Here is a 23,965-nt window from a genome sequence, read left to right as displayed (position 1 = left end):
TGACCTGCTTGAGTTCCAGTCCTGACTTCCTTGGTGATGAACAGCAGTATGGAAGTGTAAGTTGAATAAACTCTTTCCTCTTCAACTTGCTTCTTGGTCATGATGTTTGTGCAGGAATAGAAACCCTGACTAAGACACATCCAAAAAGTTTGGTTTTATAAAGGAATTTGATTTTAAGTTAGGGTTCAGTCTAAATCAGTAGCTAATACACTATAACTGTCTCTCCAAATAAGACCTATTGACTATTTGAACACATCCATACAATTTGTCTATATACACTCTTTGGCTGAGATACAGTCACAACTCAGACTACATGGTCTTCGTGTTAAAATATTTACTACCTAGATTTTTATTAAAAATTTCCAAACCAACCCTTGAGAAGATCAATATTTTTTTTTCAATCTATTGTTCAACTTCTTTCTTGAAAAGGAACTTTGTGAGTGGGTGACCCTGTCCACACATTAAGTCAGGAAAGGTTTAGAGCTTCATTATAATCTTTATCAGTTTGTTCTCCTTGCCAGCGGTTGCCACTGGGCATGGGGTCTAGCGATTTTCCTACCATGGCCATTGCTAGTTTTACTGCATTCTTATTTAACTGGGTCTCCATTCCCAAGTTACTACTTTAGACAGAGAAAATGCCACCCCAGCCAGAAGGGACAGACAGACTCATACTGTGCTATTATCTTTTGTAAGGATCAGAAACTATCTTTTCTAAATTAATCCTTCAAAAAGATTGCCAAGTGTAAGATGTGAAATTTTTGAATTTTGCAATATTCAATAGTCATGCCCATATATGAAAAAATTAATACCTCCATTGTAATTATTTTTTAAGCTACGACTAGAAGTGGGATCAGCATAACCTCAATAGTTAACATCTTGTGGCAATTTTAAGTTCAGTAGAAAAAGCTACCTATAGATTTTCTTCACTAAAAAATATGAACGCTTAGGGCTGGAGAGATGTCTCAGTGCTCTCATAGAGGCCCCAAGTTCTGGTCCCAGAACCCATGTTGGGTGGCTCAGAATCACACATAACTCCAGTTCCAAGGGATCTGATACCCTCTTGCAGTTTCTGCAGGCACCTGTACTCCTGTGCACATAGCCCTACATACACACACACACAAAACTAAAAATAAAATCTTAAAAAAATCTTAATAGATGAATAAAAATATGAACTCTCAGTCACATTAATAAATAAGTAGTAAATGACACAGATAATAATTACTTAGAGTTATCTTAGCCTTGAAAGCATAAAGAGGACTTTTCATAAGCACTGATATAGGACACACCATCATTATTCTTGTCCAAACTTTTAAATGCTAATTTCATTTTCTTCTCATGGTCTTTCAGGTATTTCATAAATTCTTCAAAATCCAGCTTCCCATCTTTGTTGACATCGCCAGTAGTGAAAATTTTCTACAAAAAAAAAAAAATTAAAGATATTTTATTGTTAGCATGGGCTAAAGTACTGAACTAATTGTGTACAGACCAGACACAGACTAGCTGCTTTTCTTTCAGACTAAAATACTAGTTTGACTAGATGTGTTACTATGCATTAAGGCACAGGTCTACAGCCTTTCCTGTGGTAAGTAAAGATTCCCTGAGTTTCACGAGCTATAGATAGTGACTTCTCTTTTGAATAAACCTCTGTGGAAATAATGGCAAAAACAAGGGCCATTTCTTGTGAACTTGCTGCTGTCATCTGTGTTCTGATATAGACCCAAAGATGGGCAGAGTACAGGAGGCTTTGTGGTAGGAAAGAGGAGATTTATCATGAGAACCGGTGAGCCCAGGCTGGCTAGCTGAAACAGAGAAGCCAGTGTGAGCCCAGGTTGGCTCGCTGGGAACAGAAAAGCCAGTGTGGGTGTGTGTGGGGTGGGGGGAAGAAAGCATAGCCGTCTTTAGTTAATCCAAAATTGAAAATGGAGACAAAAATTAAGAGAACTATTTGTGTTAACTTAAGGAGTGTTGATTAATCAAGTCGCAGTCACTTGGGGAGGGGAGTCTTACGGGACCTAGTATGTAATTTCCTGTATTGTCTCTAGAAGCATCAACTGTCTTCCTGTAAGCCTGTCATTTCTAAAGACCAGGTTTCCTGGCTGGGGGAGCTGAGTCAATATCTAGTTTTATTTATGGTCTAGCCATATCTGTTTGTGTATTCAGTCTCTCTAATTTATAAAATAACAATACAAAATTATCACTTAAAACATTATTTTTCATAATAAAAATATTTTTGTACCTTATGCTGTTACAAGGTAAATTTCTATTTTTAAAAATTAATTGAAATCTAGGTTCATATGAATAAAATTACTGCTACAGACATATGAGAACTGACAGGAGAACCAGTTAGGAGATGTGATCTTTATGTGAGGAAAGGCCCAAGAGTTCTTTTAAAATAGAATGCTCCATGTGGCTGGTGCAGAGCCCTGGGGGGAGTGGCTCTTTCTTGGTTTTGATAATTGACCGCTTATCCATACCCTATGGATATGCAAAGCTTTATACCGTTGGCCAAGAAGATTTTCAAGAAAATAAAATGTTGAAAAGGAATAAGTGGGTTTCAGAAGATTTAACTTGTTTGTGACAAAATCCAGGATTCCTTCTGCAAGACTGATATCAAATAAACAAATGCACAACATATTTGAAAGAATAGGGACCAGGGTTCCAACAGTCACCTCCATATGGCAGGTTCCCAACTCTTAAAGTTCCCGCCTTTAACACACACCTCTGAGGAGTTCCACCACCACCTCATAATAGATCACTCGCTGAGTGCCAAGTCATTAAAAGGAACACATTTTGATGTTCCTTTGAGAAACTTTTATCCCAACCATAGCAAAAGACAACGAAACCACAATGCAGTGCTTGACATAGTCAATCAACTCCAAAGACAACTGATCAACAAACTCTCTTAACAGTCTATGCAGCTAATAGGAGGAGGATGACTCACTAACAGAACCCCCTTAAAAGCAGAAACAAAACATAATTGTTCCCAACTACCACTGGACCCCAAAGATGTGTTGTAAATGGAGTAAATGTTCCAGGTCTCTAAACCTGTGGCGTATCTTGGACCCAGAGCCTGTGGTGGTTTGAATAAGAATGGCCCCCATAGGCTTATATATTTGGATGCTCGGTCCACGCTGTTTGAGAAGGATTAGGAGGTGTTGCCTTCCTGGCCTTTGAGGTCTTAAAAGCTCATGCAATTTCCAAAACGCAAAACTATAGCCAAGAGCAAAAGCAATCAGAAACTTTGTCACAGCCACCAAGAAAGCTCAGAAGTATGCTTGAGGATGTTAGCTGTGAGGATGACCTTAAATTTCTAATCCTCCTGCCTCCACATCCTCCCTGCTTGGATTAAAGGCCTGCAGCACCACAATGGTATATATGGTTCTGGTGGCTTACTTGAACACTCTATGACTGGTTACATCAGTAGCCCCTGGATTATTCTTAATAAACAAAAGCAGCGCTAAACAAGCATCAACTCGAAAAGCTCACATTTGAGAAGATTTGGCTTCACGGGGCTTAAGCTCAAGGACGTCCAGAGTTCCATCTTCATCATGGTCCAGATACCAAAAATACGTAGAGGCTGTCTATCTGTGGTGTCTCCCATGGCCAAGATAACCCCTGGGGTGGCCCTCTGAGTTCCCCAGCAGAACTCTCTGTCCCTAGGATGGGACAAAAGTGAGGGAGAAGGGCCAAAGGCAAAGCACCTGCAGGGGTTATTACACCCAAAGGAGTACGCTCATCCTGGCTGTTCTGGGACCGCACAAGAACCAGCGGACTACTCAAGGACAGTGATTCTGCACACAAGTCCGAAGACCAGAGGCTCCACCTCCGCCAGAGGCTCCACAAGAGCAAGACAGAGTCAGCCATGCCCAGCTTCCCTACCCTCCTGACAGAAAGTTCCAGAGACCTGATTGTCTAAAATAAGGATGCTTGTGTTTTGTCTTGTTTTGTCTTTGTTTTGAAAAAATGCAAGAGTAGAGCTTCGGAACCGGGCTACTGCTCTGTAATCTGCTAACCGTAGTAAAGATGGCCAGACCACTTTTGGACGATTGAGTGTGTTTTGTGGCTTGTTATTGTTGTTTCCTGTGGTGCTGGGGAAGGAATATGTTAGAACTTGCACACTTGGGAAAATCACTAATCACTCCACCGCTGAGCTTCAGGCTGGATCTGAGCCAACCAGTTCTAGTCAATAGGAAGGTTACACCTGCCCAGGAATCCTCTTCGCAGGGTGAGGCCGACAGAGTGACTGTCATAAGGACTAAAAACAAAGAAAATAGCCCGTGTGGACCTTTGCTTTTATGTCCCTCCATCTCCACCTCCCACACCCGGTTTTTTTATCTTTTATTTTTACCCAAAATATATAGTGGCTCTGAGGGGAAAATTGCTCCATCCAGGCACCTGTTGAGAGGCACCGAGAGGATAATCCCCAAATGGCCAGAAATTAAGGCAGCTGAACTCCGTGAGAAGGCGAGAGATATAAGTATTAGTATCTATGGTTTTTTAGTCCTCACCCTCCAGAGCCATGGGACGTCCTGAACCCCTTCTTTGTTTATCTGTGGCCCCTTATCCTGCTCCAGGAAAAAAATGTGGAAATGCAGTTTCACAGAAAAGCTCCCTGCTTTTATGTAACCTACTTTTCAAACTGATTACTTTTAATGGTGAAAAAACAAAGTTGAATATCACCCAGTAAGATAGCACACCCCTAACACTTAAGGATCAGGTAGCAGGATCCCAAGGTGCTAGACCAACCTGAGCTAAAGCAATAATGAGACCTTCACTCAAAAATAAATGAATACATAAATAATTAATTATATATTAAAATTCACACAAGAACTTTTAATTCTGCCATTCTCTGTTAACTTTGGCTCTATACTTCATCACACTGAATGCAAAGAGCTGGACAAAGACCATTACATATCCTAGACAGATGCCCTCCTGGATGAGACTGCACCATGGCCAGGCATAGGTACTGGCCGTAAACTGCGCAATCGACACTTTCCTAAGAGCTGCTGAGCTGGGGGCTAACATGTAAGACTCTTTCACAAAAACCTTTGTGGCCCAATCATGAATGAATTACCCCACAAAAGAGGATCTTACTTTAATTTAGATGTTTTTATTTCATGTGTGTGTGTGAGTGTTGTGCCTGCATGTGTATTTATGTCTGTTTCATGTACGCTGGTGCTGGAGGTCAGTAAAAGGCATAGGGCCCCTGGAATTGGTGTTATAGATGGTCATAAGCCCCAGGAGTCTGAGGAACTGGGGATGGTGTTTTGTTACTATTCATTTGCCATAAATCTCTAATCTCTGCCACATTTAACATCATCATATTCTCCGCTGCCCTCACCCATCTCTCCTTCTGCAACTTCTTTCTCACCATTTTGTTTTAAGTCGAAGGTTATACTGGACATTTTTTAATCGATGGCCCCAATATTTACGGATTATCTGGGATACTCTAATGAAAGCAAAAGTCACGGGACACTGGAGATGTAGGAAACCATCTGAAATCTCACGTTTTGACCCGGAAGTCATGGGGAACATAGCGCGATGCTGATGAAGGAAGAGTCGAGAAGCGTAGGTGGAAGTGTGCGTCTTCACGTGGTTTCGCTTGGAAGGCTGAGAAGCACAGCGCCCGTCTACTTCCAAAAGTTGGACTCACAAATACAGCAATGGCAGTTAGCAAAGGGGAGCACACCCTGGATGGGTTTACACTGGGGAGAGCCTTTCTTTGGTCCAGGCTTACTTTTGTAGCAATGTTTGTAAGTGTCCGGAAGAGAAAGAGGGACGGTGCAGGAGACAATGGTGTTCTCTAACTCAGGTTCAGTGCTAGGAATTTAGTAAATGTGCTCGGTTAGCTTGAGAAGTTCCAGGCCATTTTGAGATGAAGTCGTCTGCCTTGATCTCAGTCTTGCTTTGAGGCTTGAGAAGATCACGGTATGGACAGAATATGTGTATCACTTAGCTTCCATGAGGAGGCAGCCTGTGCCCCTTGACTTCGCTACAGTAAGTTTATATATCTTTATTTTCTCTGCCTCGGATTTCCCCCATTCTTCCAGGTAAATTACTATGACTGTTGTATGAAGTATCTCCTCTCTTATCCTAATCAATTCGGAATTATTTTTTTCTAGTTATTACACATACAGTGCTTCCACAAAGCAGCCCTCCGCAAGATGCTACTTAACCTCTTGTTCACGCTGAGTTCAAAAGTCTTACCTTTTAAACAGTGAAGGTAGAGCTCTCTGGTTGGATTTATGAAAACAGCAAAAGGCTTTGCTGTCAAACGTTGAATGAAGGTCACTGTGAAGTATGGATCACTGTCTAGCATGCATTTGCTAGTGATGGGATAGTATGGGCTATGGAATCCGACGAGGGTTTAAGTGCTTTTACCAATTGCTAGATTCAGAGCCTTGGTCAAGTTACTTAATTCTTAGAGGCTTCGATTATAAAGTGGAAATGATTAGAAAAATCCCCCCAGATGGTGTAAAGATTTCTATTTAGTTGAAGTCACTGAACAGCATAAGGCAATCATTAAGCTGGAGGCACAGTAGAGAACAAGGCCAAGAGGAGCCATCATTGTGTCCCTGAAACTCTTGCTGTATACTATTAGTTAAGTACATAAAAATCAATAAGCAAACAATGAGTAGGGCAAGTTCCAGAAGTTAAGAGAGATGTTTGATAAATATTTTCATATTATAACATGATACTATCAGCCTTGTGGTTTATTCTTCCCTATCAATCTTGCAAATGCTATCAGCTGGCTCTACTCATTATCTTGGTCATAACTTGGGTCTTTTCTGTGTGGTCACATGGGTTCCTCCTACAGAGGTGTGTTCTCTGTCAGATGTGACTCCATATTCTCTGCAGTATACTTAATGGTTCCCCACGAGCAATAATGCCCCCATTTGTGGGGCTAGAGAGGTGGCTCACAAGTTACGAGTACTAGTTGCTTTTGCAGGAGACCTGGGTTCATATCCCTGAGTCCTAGGAGAACTTACATGAAATTCCCCTCTTAACTTCATAGTAAAGAGCTAAAGGCACATCATGGAAGCAGGGGCACAAAGAACACCCTAAGAGGCAGAGGTAGCAGGGAATGCTGGGAAATGCCATCCTCCAGACATGATGTGGCTGTTGCACATATGAACTCATAGCAGATGTGATTAGCTGCACAAAGCCAGTTAGAAAAATGTGAGCATGGAGTGGGGCATGCCCCTGATGCTCTACCCCTAGCTGGGGAGCATTGGACAGACAGCTGCTGTCTTTAGCCGGGTGGCCACTGGGATGTTGGCCCTGACAGTGGGTGACCCCACAACCACTCACATATGGGCTGTGTATATCAATTAAACAAAAGAAGAAGCTGAAAGGGGAGGAGGCTACGGGAAATTGAAGAGAGGGAGCGAAGGTGGAGCATAGCAATTTCATACCAGGCTGGCTCCTAATTTTGTCTCAGGACTGCCTACCGTAGTCTTTATTCTTCCACCAGGAATTTCTGGACGCCTACCAATGGTTCGCTGCCGTGCACTTTTTGCCTGCTTTCTACATTCTGCTCAGGTATTTTTTGTACCAAAATATAAAGACAGAAGAGCCCGCAAGACGGTAAGGATACTTGCCACCAATCCTCACGACCTGAGTCCCCTCCCCAGAGAGAGAACTGACTCCTACAAGCTGTCCTCCGATCTCCACGTGTGCACCATGGAACACAGGCTTGTGCACATATATAATAAATAAATGCAAAAAAACAGTATAAAATCTAAAACACTTAATTACACATTTGCTCTCTTCTGTGTACTAAATTTATTCTAAAAAGCTTGGAAATATGAGGAAGAGATAAAATGAGGTGAAAATCTATGGGGATTTCTCCTCAAGGTAAACATCTGTCTTAGGGGCAAACTGTTATCTTGGAACTTGGAAAACACCTCTGCATACTCAGATAGAGCCTCTCTTCAGCCCTGGACACTATAGCAATTCTAGACCACGCCTGGTCAATACCTTTTGACTGAGTCATCAAATCGAAGCATTTTATTGGCCCCAGTTTCCCTGATATAATGGTGAGCTTTATGTACCAATTTGATTGGTGTAAAAAAAAAAAGATACCCAGGTAGCCATAAAGACATTCCTAGCTGGGCGGTGGTGGCATACGCCTTTAATCCCAGCACTTGGAAGGCAGAGGCAGGCAGATTTCAGTAGACTGTGTGTGAAGGCATATGCCAGTCCACAGAACAGAACTTAAAAGTAAAAATATAAAGGAATTCATCTTTCAGAATGGGAACATTTATAAAAAAATAGTATTCTAAGTGGATAGAATTGGAAATTCACAGACTGTAAGTCAGCGTGGAGCCCAGGGAAAACCAAGTTTCTTCAAAGAAGCACACAATTCAATTTCCATTTCTCAAAATGTTTCCTATGATAATGAAAACGTAGTTCATATGCACCATGCAATACTGTTTATCTGTAAGGGCAAGTGAAATCATGGATTTTGCAGGTAAGTAGAAGGGACTAGAAACAATCACATTGAGTGAGGTAACATGGACCCCAAAAGACCAGCATCCATGTCACCTCTTGTTGGGGGCTCCTACTTCCAAATCCTCAGATATGAGTACATAGCCTGGAGTAACAACAGAAACCAGGAGAGTAAATCAGGATCGTTGCCAGGAGAGGGGTGTTGGGGAGCAATAGAGAGAGGATTAACAGGGTGCTAGTGGTCTGATGGGGGCAAAGGGGGCTCATTAGGGAGGAGGAGGGAGGTCTCTAAGACACGTAACATGCATTTATAGCTTTAGTGAACGTTTCTCATTCAGGGATGACAATGCTCCCTCCAAGAACCCAAAACTACCTATGTAGACCTGAGAAGCCCTCTTTTGAGTTTTTTGGTCAATGCCATCAAAAAGACTCCCAAAGCATACAACCTATTGCTGTTGCCCCTGGCTGCCTCCCAGGGGTGGAAGGCAGACCCCTATTGCTGAAGATACCACATACTTCAGAAACAGCACAGAGGCCCCTGAGGCAGAACTGACCTGCTCTAGCTGTTACACAGAGGAACCACAGTAGCAACCAGAATGGCAGAATAGCCTAAGGGTTCAGTAGTTTCACAGTGATAACCAACCACTCTCCAATTAAATTTAAAACCCTCTCAACAAGAGGGAAAACAGGCCTGAGACAGGAAGCCTAGCTAACGACCCAGTGCTAGTAAACTCAGGGATACTGGAGGAGAATCTGTAACCACTAATTTACTAAATCAGCATAATCCCTAATAACAATCCAAGCATTCATCCTTATACCTGTACTGGCTGATTTTGTGTCAACTTAGCAGAAGGTAGAGTTATCACAGAGAAAGGAGCCTCCCTTGAGGAAATGTCTCCATGAGGTCCAGCTGTAAGACATTTTCTCAATTAGTGATCAAGAGGGGAGGGGTCACTGTGGGTGGTGCCATCCCTGGGCTGGTGGTTCTTGTCTTTAAGAAGGCATGCTGAGCAAGCCAGGGGAAGCAAGCCAGTAAGCAGCACTCCTCCATGGCCTCTGCATCAGCTCCTGCCTCCAGGTTTCTGCCCTTCATGAGGTCCAGTCCTGGCTTCCTTTGGTGATGAACAGCAATGTGGAAGTGTCAGCTGAATAAACTTTCCTCCCCAACTTGCTTCTTGGTCATGTTTTCTGCAGGAATAGAAAGCCTAAGACATACCTACATATAGGTGTAATGTCCAGCCCTCGTCAAGGAAATTTCTCTTTGCAACAGACAACAACACAATCAAAATGCAGAGTCGTGGAGTCCAGTCTTTATGGACACATCTACAATACACTCCCACACCTAAGGTTCAGAACGTTGTAGTCGAGAGGGAGGAAAGATTGTAATAGCCTGAGGATGGAGGAGTCTGTGTTTCCTAGTAAAGTCAGAAACAACATCCATAGAGTCTAACCAAAATCTCATCCATGAAGTCATAATGACTTTCCAAATATGAGCTGAACAAGGATAACTCCAATAGATGAGCCAAACTGGATGGAGAAAATCTCATGAGGCCTCAACCCAACACAGGGAGCCACAAGCCAGGAAGCAATGCTGAAAGTGAGGGAGATTATCTTCCCCAGGAAAGAGAACCAAATTAGTTGTCCAATACCAAATGGTGCATCCTGAAACCGTTCATACAAGTGGCATTATACAGACTGAGAAGGCTATATTTGTGTGTGTGTGTGTGTGTGTGTGTGTGTGTGTGTGTGTGTGTGTGTGTGCAATAACAATAAACAAAGTGCCCTTGAATTTAGAGGCAAGCAAGGAGGAGTGAATAGGAAGGGGAAAGAGTTGAAATGTTGTAATTACCTAATTAGTTCAAGAGAATTTTTTAATGGATCTTATGAAGATAACTGGAGTAAAACGAAACAATAAAAATAAAAACCAAGGGATTCTAGTGTAATTTTATTTGACACAATTTTGAAACTATTGATAAACTAAATGGCAATTGGGGTATTGGTGATATATTATAAACATGATGTTGTATATTTCATATTATCATTCAAAATGCCATCTGGCAGGGATTAACAACTTCTTTGATCTTAAGGTCCTTTTACAATCTTAAAGAAAGTTTTTGAGTATTGTGGAAATGATGGTCCATGGAGGGTAGAATTATTTCTTCTCAAGGGACCCTACATAGTGGGCACAGCTGACTATCCTCTGGCCTGCAGCCACGGCACCTTCAGACATACTGCAAGGCCATCTTTTCCTTGGGCTGCTCCAAGCAATGACTGGAGTCTGTGGGGAGCACAAGCTAGGCCACTCCTCCCCCAGCACAAGTGTCCCCTTGTTGATTCCATGCAGCTAATTCCCTATGGGCCTGGCCTAGACTTTCTAGGAACTTCTGTGTTGTATGAAGCTCTTCCTTCTCAAATCCCACTCCCTCACCAATGAGGAAGAAAAAAACGGAGCTTGGTTAACTAAGCATCACTAAAGGTTTGAACTGCCAGATTCTAGTCACAGTCTGAAGGAGCCTTGGAAAAGTGAAGAGAAGGAAAAATCTGTCTAGAATGGGGGCAGGGGGGGACCAGGGCATTCACTGTTTATGTGAGGAGAAATGGCTTGAAGAGGAAACATAGTCAGGGAATATATGTCCAGATGACAGTTAATATGGTGTTCAAGTTGGCCCATGGCCAAGGAATTCCCTGCCTTATCACATACCACATGTTTATCCGGTATTCCCAGCATGTTCTTGGCTAGCTTGTCTTACAATGAAAACAGAAGCACTAACAACTGTGGCCTACAGGACAGCTCAGAGGGTAAAGGCACTTGCCACCAAGGCCTGAGCTCCACCCTGGTGCTCACATGTAAAAGGAGAAAAGTGACTGTGTGAGTTGTCCTCTGACCTCTACACACACAAGATGGCTCCCATGCACGCATGAGTGCACACACCCATATACACAAATAAATAAGTACATGGTAAAAGTAACATAAGTGATACAAAGTTCAATTTGTATTATTATTATTATTATTATTATTATTATTATTATTATTATTATTATTATTAGACAGGTCACTGCTGCATCAGTGTATCTCACATGCTAGCTCTAAATCCTTTAGTATCATGTTGATCCAATGAGTGAGGCAGAATCGTCAGTACTGGGAGCTGATCTTATTGGAAAGCACAATGATTAAATAAGTAATATCACTGGAGAACTGTAACAGTAGTGACACGTGAGGTGAGGGAGCCACCCACAGCCGTATGCAGTCAGCTCATCTCTGGAAGATAGTCTAGGAAGATACACCACAGATGAGGCGACCGTCAATCAAAACTTTCCCTTAGTTGTAAAAATAATGTGTATTCATTCATTTTCCTAAACTACTACAAATGTAAACAAAAAATTACAAACACTCTTACCACTGAAAAATAAGTATTACTAACCTTCTGTGGAAGAGTGAGTTATTGCTGGCAATGGTTGACCACACGAGGCATGACCACCAATAGTGACACTACACATCTGAACAAAATATATGTGTATGTGAAAATAAATTCATTTATTAGTGACAGACATGAGTTGCCATGTTCTTTATGTTTATATACTTATAGGTTTTTACATAATTTATGTGTAATAATTTTTTTTTAATTACAGACTTTCCTCCTGACTCTGTGGGGTTGTTGTTATTGTAGGGTTGTTATTATTGTAGGGTTGTTGTTATTGTAGGGTTGTTGTTAGTGTGGGGCTGGAGGTCTTGAGGTCTGTTGCTGCTCTTTGTTTTGTTTGACTTACACAAAGAGAGGACAGAGCCCAAGCTGACCTGTAACTGCAACAATTCTCCAGTCTCAACTCCCAGAGTCCTGGGTTTGGAGGCCTGCACCAGATGTGCTGTCCACCTTATTCATATTTTCAAAGGACAAAAATGTATTGGGAAACCTAAAGCACACTTAGAATGATACCTAGGTCAAAGACCTCATTCAGTGATTAGAAAACACCTGGAAGAGAATAATAAAAACAACTAATAACCAGCAACATGCCGCTGAGATGCAGCCGTGGGGTGGCTGAAGAGATGCTATCACTCAAAAGTGGCTAGGCAGGCCTTTGATTCAAGAAATGGGAGGAAATGAGTCAACCCAGAGCAAGGAGAAGAGACACACTCGAACTTGGTCCTTTCAGAAAGTGCATTGCATAGGCAAACCTATGCCAGAGTAAAGATGGGGAATAACTGAGATCAGGAAGGAAGAGGGGACCCTGCAGACCCAGAAGTTCTGTAAAGTTATATAGAATAATGCCTTGGGCAAAACTGGTAGCTTCCAAAAAAATAAAGTTGTAACTTACCAAGAGGACAAACTAAAGTGAAGAAGCCTCTATAAATGACATTGACAGTGACTGAAAGAGGAGTTTTAAATATAGGTACAGAACAGTTGGTGGCCCACTCAGTAACTCAAGCACGTTCCTCTTAAGATAGAAAAGCCAGTGTCCTCTTGTAAGACATCGGGCTGGACAAGTTCCAGATCTAGTGTCCCCACCCTGCCAAGGAGCCTAGATGTCAGGGTCACAATTCATATGACTCAGAGAAAGTCCAATTGCTTTGCAGCTGGTCAACCCTTCAGATCAATGTGTGCACTCAGAGGACTAACTTAGAATGTCATAAAAACGGACTGTGGCCTTTCTACCTCAACCAGCAGCTGGGAGCAAGGCAGGTTTTAACTCCTTTTTGAAACAATAAACTCTAGCTGTAACAAAGTTACTTAAAGTTGGGACTCACTAAAGTCTGACAGCAGAACAATCATGAGAAGTTTGCAAAGGACCGGACAGGTGAACCAAGAACCAAAGATGCTCTCAGAACAAAAAGTGTTGACAGTTTTAAGAGTGCAACATTAATTTATCTGGGAATACACACGCCGCCTGTCTTCCAGATCCAACTCCTTGGAGTTCTTCCAGTGGGTTGGCGGGCTTAGTTCCTCCTCCTTGCCTGGCCTCAGGCCACCGCCCTCCCAGGACCTGGCTGTGTCCCGGGAGCGCCTGCGGCCACCCCAACACCCCACAGCGACCCACCTCCTCCGCGTCCTGGCCCAGCGGGATGCCCAGGCTCTGCAGCCCCTGCTGCAGTTCTCCGATGTCCACCACGCCGTCCCCATTGCGGTCCAGCGCCCGGAAGAGGGTTTCGTAGCGTGTGGGCGGCTCTGCGTCGTGGCAGGCGGCGGTGGGCAGCACGAAGGCCCGCAGCCAGCGCAGCATGGTCCCGGGGAAGTCACTAGTGGGGTGCGATCCCGGTGCGGAGGCCTTTGGGGTGGGGCGGCGGCCTCGGATTGTCTGGAACGTCGTCGGGGGGCGAGGCTTCTGACTCGCAGGAACTGAGCTCTACACAGGGTGTGGCCGCCCAGCTGCTGCTCGGGGCGGAGCTGGCCCAGGCCTGGGCTGGAGACTAGGAGGGGATGGGCCAGCCTCCTGCCTCCAGAACCTGCAGGCAGGTAGGATAGGGTGTTAGGCACCCGGGGGAGGGGTCTAGGGGGGAAGTCGAGGAGGGTTTCTGCTCTGCCCAAAGCCCCCCAAAGGCACAAGCTTCGCCAACAGATTATTAAAGCTTGGGTTTGGAGGTAGTTTGATGAGCAGGTTGCTCAACCTCAAAGGCCCGTTGGGCTGGGAGACTTGGAGAATTGCTGTTTGAGTTCACTGGAAAGACAGCAGTGGGTAGGTATCTGAGACAGTCAAAAGTGAAACTTGCTATCAGACCAAAGGGAGAGGAAAGGGGCCTGCTAGAGGCCTTTTTCTGAGAGGAGCATCAGCCACCCAAGAGGGCGTAGAGGAAGGAAGCACACAAAGAAACCCCAGGTTCTTCCCTTCAAGACAGGTGTGGCCCTGAGGTTTGCCATTTATAGTTCAGGTGAGACAGTTTCTGGGAGAAAGGGAGAAGCATTGGAACTACAGAGACTTCAAGACCTGGTCCTTCGACTGTGTAATTCCAAAGACCTGACGTAGCTTCCCTGGATAGCCTTCCGTCAGTAAAAAGAGAATATGAACAGCTGCTTTGCCAAGTTTAATGTCCTTCTCTGGAATAGTCTCAATTCAATCACTGCTGCTTAGCAGAAACTGTGGTTATGTCCTGTTGCGTTCGGGTATTTAAAACGGACACTAAAACCACTTGTTTCTTCGAAAGTGGAGGACTTGAGTTTCCCTCCTTCCTTACCATTCTGTACATTAAAATATACTATGTATAAATACAGAGTCTGCAGATAAGAGCTGCCTGTAACCAGTTTCTGTGCTTCTATTGCTTCCACGCCATAGTCTTGGAAATTAGCCCCTCCCTCCGGAAACGCCCTCAGACGCCACCAGTCTTTGTTGGTTCTCCTGGAAAATGGCTCCTAAGGCCACCTCTGGAGATGGCTGATGTTGAGGACGTTTGCCAACCCAGAAACAACTGACAGGTTGGTTCCTCAGAGGCGCAACCTGTGCTGTGTTCATTCGAGGAGCTGCCTCTTGCCTCTCCGCACTGAAAGCAATCGCATGCTAGGAAATTCTGAAAAGAGCTGAGCTATACAGTGACAGAAACATATCGGGAGATATGAGCTGCAAAAGTTAGGAGGGGGTTTTTTCGGGGGTGGTGGTATTAAGGGGCAAAAGGCAACGTATGAGGTGAGACGTTTTATTCCATCCTGTGCTCCCCACTGTTGCGGTCTCACAGCCCCAGCAGTGGTCTACAAGCAATGAGGTCTTGTAACCACCGACCCAGGTGAACCTTTCCCTATTTATAAACATTATCTCCAGTATTTGCTGTGACAGTGAAGGATGGCCAACACAGAGATAGCAATCATAGAAAATTTCTTCATGGGAGAAAATGTTCACGGACCTCAGTCATCTCCATGAAAGGGCTTCCCCTCCTGTGTCCATTCGTCAGGCCCACAACCAAGGGCTCCCACAAAGACCACACAGAAAACTCTGGGCTCATACTCAGTTCTATTTGATTGATTGTGATCAGGAAAAACAAGTCTAAGGTTCAGCCTAATTCAGCACTTCTGCATTAAAAGACTTGCGACCTTCTCATGCCCTTCATTTCCACGGGAACCACAGATAATTTTTTTACCCCTGTCAATTTTGGTCCTTGAAGACATCAGCACCTACGGGAAAAATCAATTGGAGTGGTGAGGGATCTGCTTGAATAACCACTCCAGAATCTCATGGTTTGAGCAGGTGAACGTGTTTACCCTTTTTATTAATAGCTACTAATCAATCACTCTGTGCTATTTCAAACCATCAGCCTCTGCACAAGGACCAGTTCAGCTCCAAATTCCTCTCCATTGATGCTCTCTCAGATCTGAGTGATCATGAAGGAGGCCATGTATTGAACAGCTCCCGTAAGACGCTGTAGTCATCACCGGAAAGGTGATTTCATCGTGCAGTGAGACATGAACCTGGATGTCCTAGCAGTACAGTGAGGACATTAATCATTTTATGGTTTGACTCATTCGTATCACATTAAGCTAATTGGAAATTCTATAAGTCATTTAGGAGTCAAAATTCCAGATTCAAAGGGAATTCTGTCTCTTGCCCAGACTATCAACCCATCCCATCCCCAAAATAAATGTAAACAATTCCCAGTTGTAAAAACATGACACTAAATTATGGAAATCACCATCATTACTAACTCATGTGAATACTTCCCATTTTGAAGCAACTGTAATTGTTTTAAATAATAGAATTACAATTGCCTTTAAAACCATGCCTCAGCATTTTGAAATTTAAAAAGCTCTGTTAAGACTTCTGTGCTTCTGGGTAGATGGACTGTGTCAGGAGGGCCTGGGAGGAGAGGAATGTAAAGTTAATAAAGAAATTAATAGAAAAAAAAAGACTTCAGTGTTTTAACGTTTATTTGAATTGTGTCCTGAAAATTATATTTTAGTGTAAATAATTTGAATCTTTTTAATAACAGTAACGATAGACAATTGATCAATGTTGTATATTTCTATCTTATATATAAAACACTGGAGTCCTCCCCCTTCCTCTCTCCATCCCTAACCCTCCATGCTTCCTTCTTTCCTTCCCTCTTTCCCTCCCCACACCCCTCCTTCTTTTTTCTTTCCTATCTTCCTTACAATTAAAAGCCACCAAGCAGCTCTGAGTGAGACAAGCTGGAGTGAAAGGTGGTTGAGCTGAGCGCCTGACTGCACTGAGTGAGGAGTCCCCACAGGAGAAACACAGATGCACAGCCTGAATGTAACCACAAGGAGCTGTCAGATAAACCAAAACAGAATCTTCCACCATCTGCACCCTTTAGATTTGTAAAGATAGTGAAAGTGGAAGAATGATTGAAACCTTGCTGACTGAAGAAGTCAGGAAGTAAGAGAAGTTCAGCATGAGACCTGAAAGGATATCATTTGAAGAGTAGGTAAAGCCCAGCTGGAATCTGTGTGTGAGCACGCACCAGCTGCTTCTTTTCCATGTTGCATGGGCTTGCAAATTTTATGAAATGGCTTTTGGAGTGAGCAAAGCCCCGTTATTCTTTTTTTTGTTGTTGTTGTTTTTCAAGACAGGGTTTCTCTGTATAGCCCTGGCTGTCCTGGAATTCACTTTGTAGACTGGCCTCGAACTCAGAAATCTGCCTGCCTCTGCCTCCCGAGTGTTGGGATTAAAGGCATGTGCCACCACGCCCGGCAAGCCCTGTTATTCTTAAAACAAACAAACAAGCATCCCTCTCCTTCACAGATGGTGTGGCAAAAGCCATCCAGATGATGATGGAAGGAACAGCAGTCACTGGTGCTTAGTTTGATGGCCAGGAATGAGGCTACAGCAGAGAACCCACCTGCCTGCGCGCTCTCCAGTCCACATTCTCCTACGATGTTGGCGGCATCAGAGACAGGAGGTTGGGATTTGGCTAGGAAACTCGCTATGAAGAGGTGAATGGAGGTGGAGGTTGGTCTATGCACCCAGAGGTCTATCAGGGTAAAGGAAACCCATGCTGAGGGTGTGTCACGTGACCATCCTTCACCGAATGTCGTCACAGGGTGAGATTAAGTCAGCAGTGGTTTCACTAAGCTTCCATATAATTCAACCTTCATGAATCTTCCCAACTACATTTCTTTTTCTTTTTTTTTTATGTTGGAGATATTTCACATAAGCATTGAAGGCAAGTCATAATGTACAATGGACACATAATAATTAATTTTTTTCTTATCCTCATGTAAGAGGATGGCATTCTCAGCTCTGCTGATGTACTGCACTGCAGCCATGGTCTTCATCTGCTTCGTGTAATATCCTAACTCTCAGGCCTGCCTTCCCACCTTCCAGCAGGAGAGAAAGTTCAAAGCAAATAGAGTTCAGAGTTCCACTGGGAGTAGTCAGGGATGTTTAAGCCACGAACAATGATAGACGTGACCACAGGCTGGAGGAAGACAAAACTCTTAGCTAGAGTTTAATTACAACACAGAACAGTGATAGATGTTGAGCTACTGAACATGGAGCTCCTAGGAAGGTTCACCGCTTATGTTAAGTGACAGTGCAATACAGGATTGGGGTGGGGAGAGCTGGGAAGAGGTCTCAGTCGGTAAAAATGGTCGCTTCCTAAGCATGAGGACCTGAGTTCGATCCCCTAGCACCTACATCTAAAACAAAAACAAACAAAATGGACATGGCAGGGCACACCTGTACTCCCAGCGCTGTAAAAGCAATGACAGGGATCTCTAGAGCTTGCTTCCCAAACAATCTTGCCTGAATAGGCAAACTCCAGGTTTATGAGAGGCACTGTCTCAAAAAAATAAGGTAGAGGACTATGGCTCAGCAAGTAAAGATACGTGGTGTTAACCCTGTTGACCTGAGTTCAACCTTTGGGACCCACAGGGTGAGAAAGAACTGACCCTGGCAAGTGACTTCTGACCTCCATGCACATGTCTTGGCACTTGCTTATGTGTGTGAGGTACAGAGAGATTAAGGAAGACACCTGATGTCAACCTCCTGGCTCCATGTGCACACCCACCTATATGAACACACACACACAAGAACACTCAAAACGTGACAGGGAGGCTACAATAACATTAATTATTTTATACAGATGACTTCCCTGAATTATCTTAGAGTTAGGTACTATATTGTAATATTCAATGTTCAAGGAAGAAAGGGCCAGAATGGTTTTAAAAAGACTAGTAACAAGACATGGTATAAAAAACCCTTGCCCTCCACCAAATACAAAACAAGGGTAAACAGATGTTCCTTCCCATATATGTTGCTCGTTCGACTATTAAATATTCATTGAGTGCCTGATGTGTGCCACCTAGAGCACAGATGACAAGGAAGAAAGCTAGCTGAAGTCCTGGGTTCATGGAGACTGTGTTCGAGTCCAGGGAGACAGAAAACAACATGATCGTTTCGAAAGGGTTCTGACACTATAAGAAATTTGGGGTGGGACTGGAGAGATGACTTAGTAGTAAAGAGCACTGGCTGATCTTCCAGAGGACCTGGTTTTGGTACCCAGCACCTACATGGCAGCTCACAGCCATCTGTACTTCGGTTGCCACCTCTCCCTCCCAAGCCACTGCCTCTGTGAGTCTAAACACTCCAGGGTACCTCATTTGCTTATCTTTGTGACTAGTTCATTTCCCTTAAGGTAACATCGTCCAGGCTCAACCATATGTAATGAGCATCAGGGTTTTCTTTCAAAGGAGAAACGGCATTCCATTGTATGCACATACCATAATTTATTCACATGTAGATGGACTTTCAGCTTGCTTGCACATTTTGTTTGTTGCAAGCAATGCTGATATGAGCAGAGATGAGCACATGGCTCCTTGAGACCCTGCTCTGAATTGTTTTTGAAACAGTGTAAGTTGCTAGGTCATACAATCACTCTACTTTTGGTTGTATGAGGTCTGCTGAGGGACTGTTCTTCATGGCACTGTGCTCCATCAACAGTACACGGGATTCCAGTTCCTCCAAGTCCTCGCAAACACTTGCTGGTTTTGTAACGATAGCCATCACTGTGGTGTGAGATGGGATGTTCTTGAGGTTTTAAATTGCTTTCCCTGTGATCAGGGAAGCCAAGCAGGTTTTCTTTGCTTATCTGTGTCATTTGTATATTCTCTTTGGGGAAATGTCCTTTGCTCACTTTTTAACCCCAGTTTGTTGTTGAATGTAATCACAATGCATAGTATAATGTATTAAAATGACACAGAAGAAATGTTCATCTTGTTCAATTGATATTTGCTAATGAAGTAAAAAAGTTAATACAGAACTATTAGCAGAGTTCTGACAATAGTCATCTCATTGTAACAGTGAGATATTAGGCTATAATACTAGCATTATTGCTCAGTCAATTTCATGACTCTTGTAGCTTCCATTCACACTGCAAATAAAAAGTAATGACTCAGAAGAGGAGCTTTAGAGATGGCCTGCTCTGAGTCACACACTTGGCTCGCTGCTTGCCCAGGAGGAGGCAGCTGCCCCACCTCCAGCTCCACCAGCCAGTTTCAATCAGATTATCTGAGAGGGCTGAAAGAAGTGCACAAACAGGAACAGTTTAAAAAATGTTAGCCAGCCTTCCTCATAATGGAGAAGCTGTTGCCCTGAACAAATCACTCCAGAGTTTGTGGAAACTGTATACAGGTCTTCCCCGGGTCAGGGGCGGGGCGGCGGGGGGGGGGGGGGGGGAGTGAGGTAGCTCTTGTCTATAAAGATGTCTAGAAAGATAAAACCATCTGCATGGGGTGAGGGGGATCAGATGTACAGAAACTGAAGGGGACATAGGACTAGCAGGGGAAGTGGCTCATAACACTCTAAATAGAAATATGAAGTGGCTTGTCTATTTTGCTGAAGAAATTAACTGTAACATCAAGTTTAAGTGCACTGAATTCTGCTTTACTGTGTAAAACATGTTCAGGCTTAACTTAAAAAAAGATTTCGAACAAAAATTCTTCTGTAGCTTACCAAGTGTTTCCTAATATAATTGTAGGATACATTACACTATCCAATCAAAAACTAGTTTAGGATTTTGGAAAAGATAACGGGAAATGTGAAATAAGAATTCTGTGAATAATAAGGGATTTTAAGGTATAGAATAATTTTATCAGAACTCCCATTTAATTTGTATATTGTGCAATAAATAAAGGCAAAGTAATTTTGTACAAGGATTTGATGCTTCTTTCTTTTTTAGATCACCTTATAACCCAGGTGTTATCTTATACCTTTGTGATTACGGCAATGATGACAGTTTGGTATTCCACTTCTAGGTTAATCCAAAAAGCCTTTTCACTAGTTCATGAGCCACACTGCCAATGCCCACTGCAGGAAGCAGCTTGAGGACATTAGGGGTGAAACCCCTGAAAAATCCCTTCTTCCCTTCTTTAGTGTATATTTCCTGAATGAGCTGCATCATGCGCACTGTTTCTTTTTCCAGCATGACTACAAATTAAAAGAAAAAAGCATAACTCAGTAATTATTATTTACATATCAATCTAGCCCAAAGATGAGAACTTATAGAAATGGAAATCATTTCACAGGATACTCATATACAGAATGATGCTATACATCAGTAGCATAATATCCACACTCAACTCCCTGGCCCCTATAGGCTTGTAGCCATATCATAATGCAAAATGCATTTAGTACAACTTCAAAACATCCCCATAGTTTACAACAGCTGAAAACTTGTTTAAAAGTCCAAAGTTCAATGTCCCTTTGGAAATTCATACAGTCTCTTAACTGAAATCCCCTATAAAATTAAAATCAAAATCAAAACGCATCACATACTTCCAGGCACAAGGTATACATTTCAGTTCCAAAAGGGAGCAGAGAGAGGAAATACTGGACTAATTTAAGACTGAAAACCAGCTGGCCAGACTCCAAACATTGCATCTCCAGGTCAGATGTCAAAATGGTCTTCAGACCTCCAGCTCCTTTCGTGGATATTGTCTACAACTTTTTTGTTACACACTTTCTCTTGGGCTGGTTCCACTCCGCATTAGCATCTTCCTAAGCAGATATCCCACAGCCCCAGCTTCTCCAACATCTTGGGAGTCTCTCCAAGGCAACCCAGGCTTCACCTTCACAGCTTCAAACAATGGCCTCTCTAGGCCTCCATGTAGGGACACCCCTGCCACATGCTTGGCCTCAGTGGTTTCCCTTAGTCTCGGAGGGAGATTCCATAACCCCTTTCTTCTAGAGACAGAACCACATGGCCAAAGCTGCCACATTCTGCTGCTTCCTGGGGCTGCAACATGGCCTCCTTGTTCAATTCCATCTTTACCAGCTTTGTATTTTCAACAGTTTCCTTCACTAAGCTTGGCTGTCCTGAAACTCAATATGTAGACCACCCTGGCATCAAACTCAAGAGATCTGCCAGCCTCTGCTTCTAGAGTACTGGGATTAAAGGCATTGCAACACCACATCTGGCTCTAAACTCTTCTTTAATTCCTTTTCACAACTGAAAGCTTAGCTGGGGGGGGGGGATCTCTGAGGTCACCACTGCTATTAAATGTCAGAATTTTCTTTAATCTGTTTATCTCCCTGAACACAGGACTTAGCTCCATTCCACTTCTTGATGCCCCCTTTCTCCTCAAATTGTGCATTTTTGTAACTTTCCTTGCTCAGTCTGCTCCTTTTCATTATAGATTTGCAAAAGTATGGCCACTAATAACCATGTGACACAGCCCACATATAGACACAGACTATTTTGAAATCTCCCTCCTCAAATGCAGTTAACCCAAAACTCTTGTATTTAGCCTGAGGCAGATTTTTTCTTTGAACAAGGGCAGAAAGCAGCCATATTCTTCACCAAAATATCCCAACAGTCTTTAGGCCACATACTAACATTCTCCAAGGTTTCTCTGAAACTTCTTGAGCCAGATTCCCACAGTTCAAATCAACCTCAGTGGTTCAAATCAAGCTCATAACCACTATTTTCCATGATCCTACTAGTATGGACCATTAAGGCCCATTTAAAGTGTTTGACTGCCTTTCAAATCAAAAGTACACATTCCTCCAAACAAAAGTATGGTCAAGCCTATCACAGCAATACCCCACTCCTGGTACCAACTTTTGTCTTAGGATTTCTATCGCTGTGAGACAGCATGACCACAGAGACTCTTACAAAGAAAAACACTCAATTGGGGCTGTCTTATATTCCATAGGTTTAGTCTGTATGGTCATGGTGGAAAGAATGGTGAATGCAAACAAACATAGTGCTGGAGAAGGAGCTGGGAATTCTATGTCTGGATGTGCAGGCAGCAGGAAGGGACTGTGATCCACTAGACCTGACACGCACATCTGAGACCTCAAAGCCCACCCACTTGTTACATACTTCCTCCAACAAAGCCACACTACTCTAACAAAGCCACACTTCCTAATAGTGCTATTTCCTATGGGTCTATGATGGCTGTTTTATTCAAACCACCACATGTAGTGACTATATATGTGGCTATTTAAATTTAATTAAATTTAATTTAAATAAAATTAAATTAAATTTCCACTCCTCAGTAATATTAGTACATTTCAAATGCCTGATATGTGTGAAGACAATGCATAGGAAGAACAGATATCAATGATTTCCATCACTGCAGAAAGTTCCTTGGAACAACTTGCAAGTCTTTCATGAGAGACTTCACAGAGACATTAAACTGAAGGGTCATTTAATAGATGTTATGAGTGATAGTGGAGAGAGAAATTCTCCATCTCGAGTGTAATATAAATTAAACCCAAAGCCTAACCAAGAAAGAGTGGGAGAGAGAAAGTAAAAGCATATTACCACTGTGAGACCCTTCATCTACTCAGGAAGAAAACAGCACTGTGCTGCTGCTTTATCGCCTTTGAAAAGTGATTTTACAAAAAGTTAAAATTTAAATCGCTAACATTTCACCAAGAAAAACAAAACACATAGTGTTTGCCACTACCTCCCTGGACAGACTGCTGAAGAGCAGAGAGTCCCAAAGCAGCTTACTGCAGTGACAGCAAGACCAAGAATGGTGTGCCTCTATAGATTAGCTGTGGGTTTGATTTAAAGAATGCAAATTTTTTCTATTGTTCTACATGCCCTTCCTAATTAAAATCTCCTTAAAGAGATAACTGAAGCAAATGTGGAGGGCCCCAGACAGAACTTTAGAGGAAAAAGAAAACTGAAACTTACAAAAGGTTTTAAGAGAGATGGCTCAGTGGCTAAGGGCACTTGCTACTCTTTCAGAGGACCTAGGTTCAGTTCCCAGCACCCATGTGGAGGGCACCTGACCATCTCTAACTGCAGTTCCTGGGGATCTACTGCCCTCTTCTGGCCAGGTCAGGCACTGCTTGTATGTAGTACATGTAAGATACATGCAAGCAACCCTTTCATACACATAAAACAAATAAATAAATCCTTAAAAGTGCTTTAAATTGGTTAGCTTCTTCATTTTTCAATTGTATGAGTTTTCTGCCTTTAAAATCATCAGTTCATATTTATTTAAAACATATTTTTTACCTCAGTGATGACTTCATTAAACTATAATAATGATGATGATGATGATGATGATAATAATAATAATAATAATAATAATAATAATAATAGTAATAATAATAATAAAAC

The 23,965-nt window shown here is 42.8% G+C and overlaps 2 protein-coding genes across 3 annotated transcripts in view; both read right to left on the bottom strand.

Moving 5' to 3' along the window:
• The window catches only part of LOC110319858 (calcium-binding mitochondrial carrier protein SCaMC-1), a 39,223-nt gene extending 25,512 nt beyond the window's left edge, over positions 1-13,711 (bottom strand). Inside the window, exons 1-2 of the mRNA XM_021195511.2 lie at positions 13,486-13,711; positions 1,287-1,413 (exon numbers count right to left, since the gene is read on the bottom strand). Coding sequence (XP_021051170.1) covers positions 1,287-1,413; positions 13,486-13,668 — 310 coding nt within the window. The 5' untranslated portion in view covers positions 13,669-13,711. The remainder of the gene's footprint in view (positions 1-1,286; positions 1,414-13,485) is intronic.
• A 6,761-nt stretch (positions 13,712-20,472) lies between these two features.
• The window catches only part of LOC110320416 (calcium-binding mitochondrial carrier protein SCaMC-1-like), a 32,719-nt gene continuing 29,226 nt past the window's right edge, over positions 20,473-23,965 (bottom strand). Inside the window, exons 10-11 of one of the 2 annotated variants that reach the window (XM_021196427.1) lie at positions 22,306-22,322; positions 20,639-20,799 (exon numbers count right to left, since the gene is read on the bottom strand). In XM_021196427.1, the coding sequence (XP_021052086.1) occupies positions 20,639-20,799; positions 22,306-22,322 (178 nt within the window). Of the gene's footprint in view, positions 20,815-22,305; positions 22,323-23,965 lie in introns of both variants that reach the window. The other variant, XM_021196428.1, reaches the window with a different exon arrangement.

The sequence above is a fragment of the Mus pahari genome, chromosome 4 (genome assembly GCF_900095145.1).
Source record: "Mus pahari chromosome 4, PAHARI_EIJ_v1.1, whole genome shotgun sequence".
In the NCBI taxonomy this organism is placed as follows: Eukaryota; Metazoa; Chordata; class Mammalia; order Rodentia; family Muridae; genus Mus; species Mus pahari.
The sequence above is the reverse complement of the archived record's forward strand: the minus strand, read 5'-3'. Positions and strand labels throughout refer to the sequence as shown.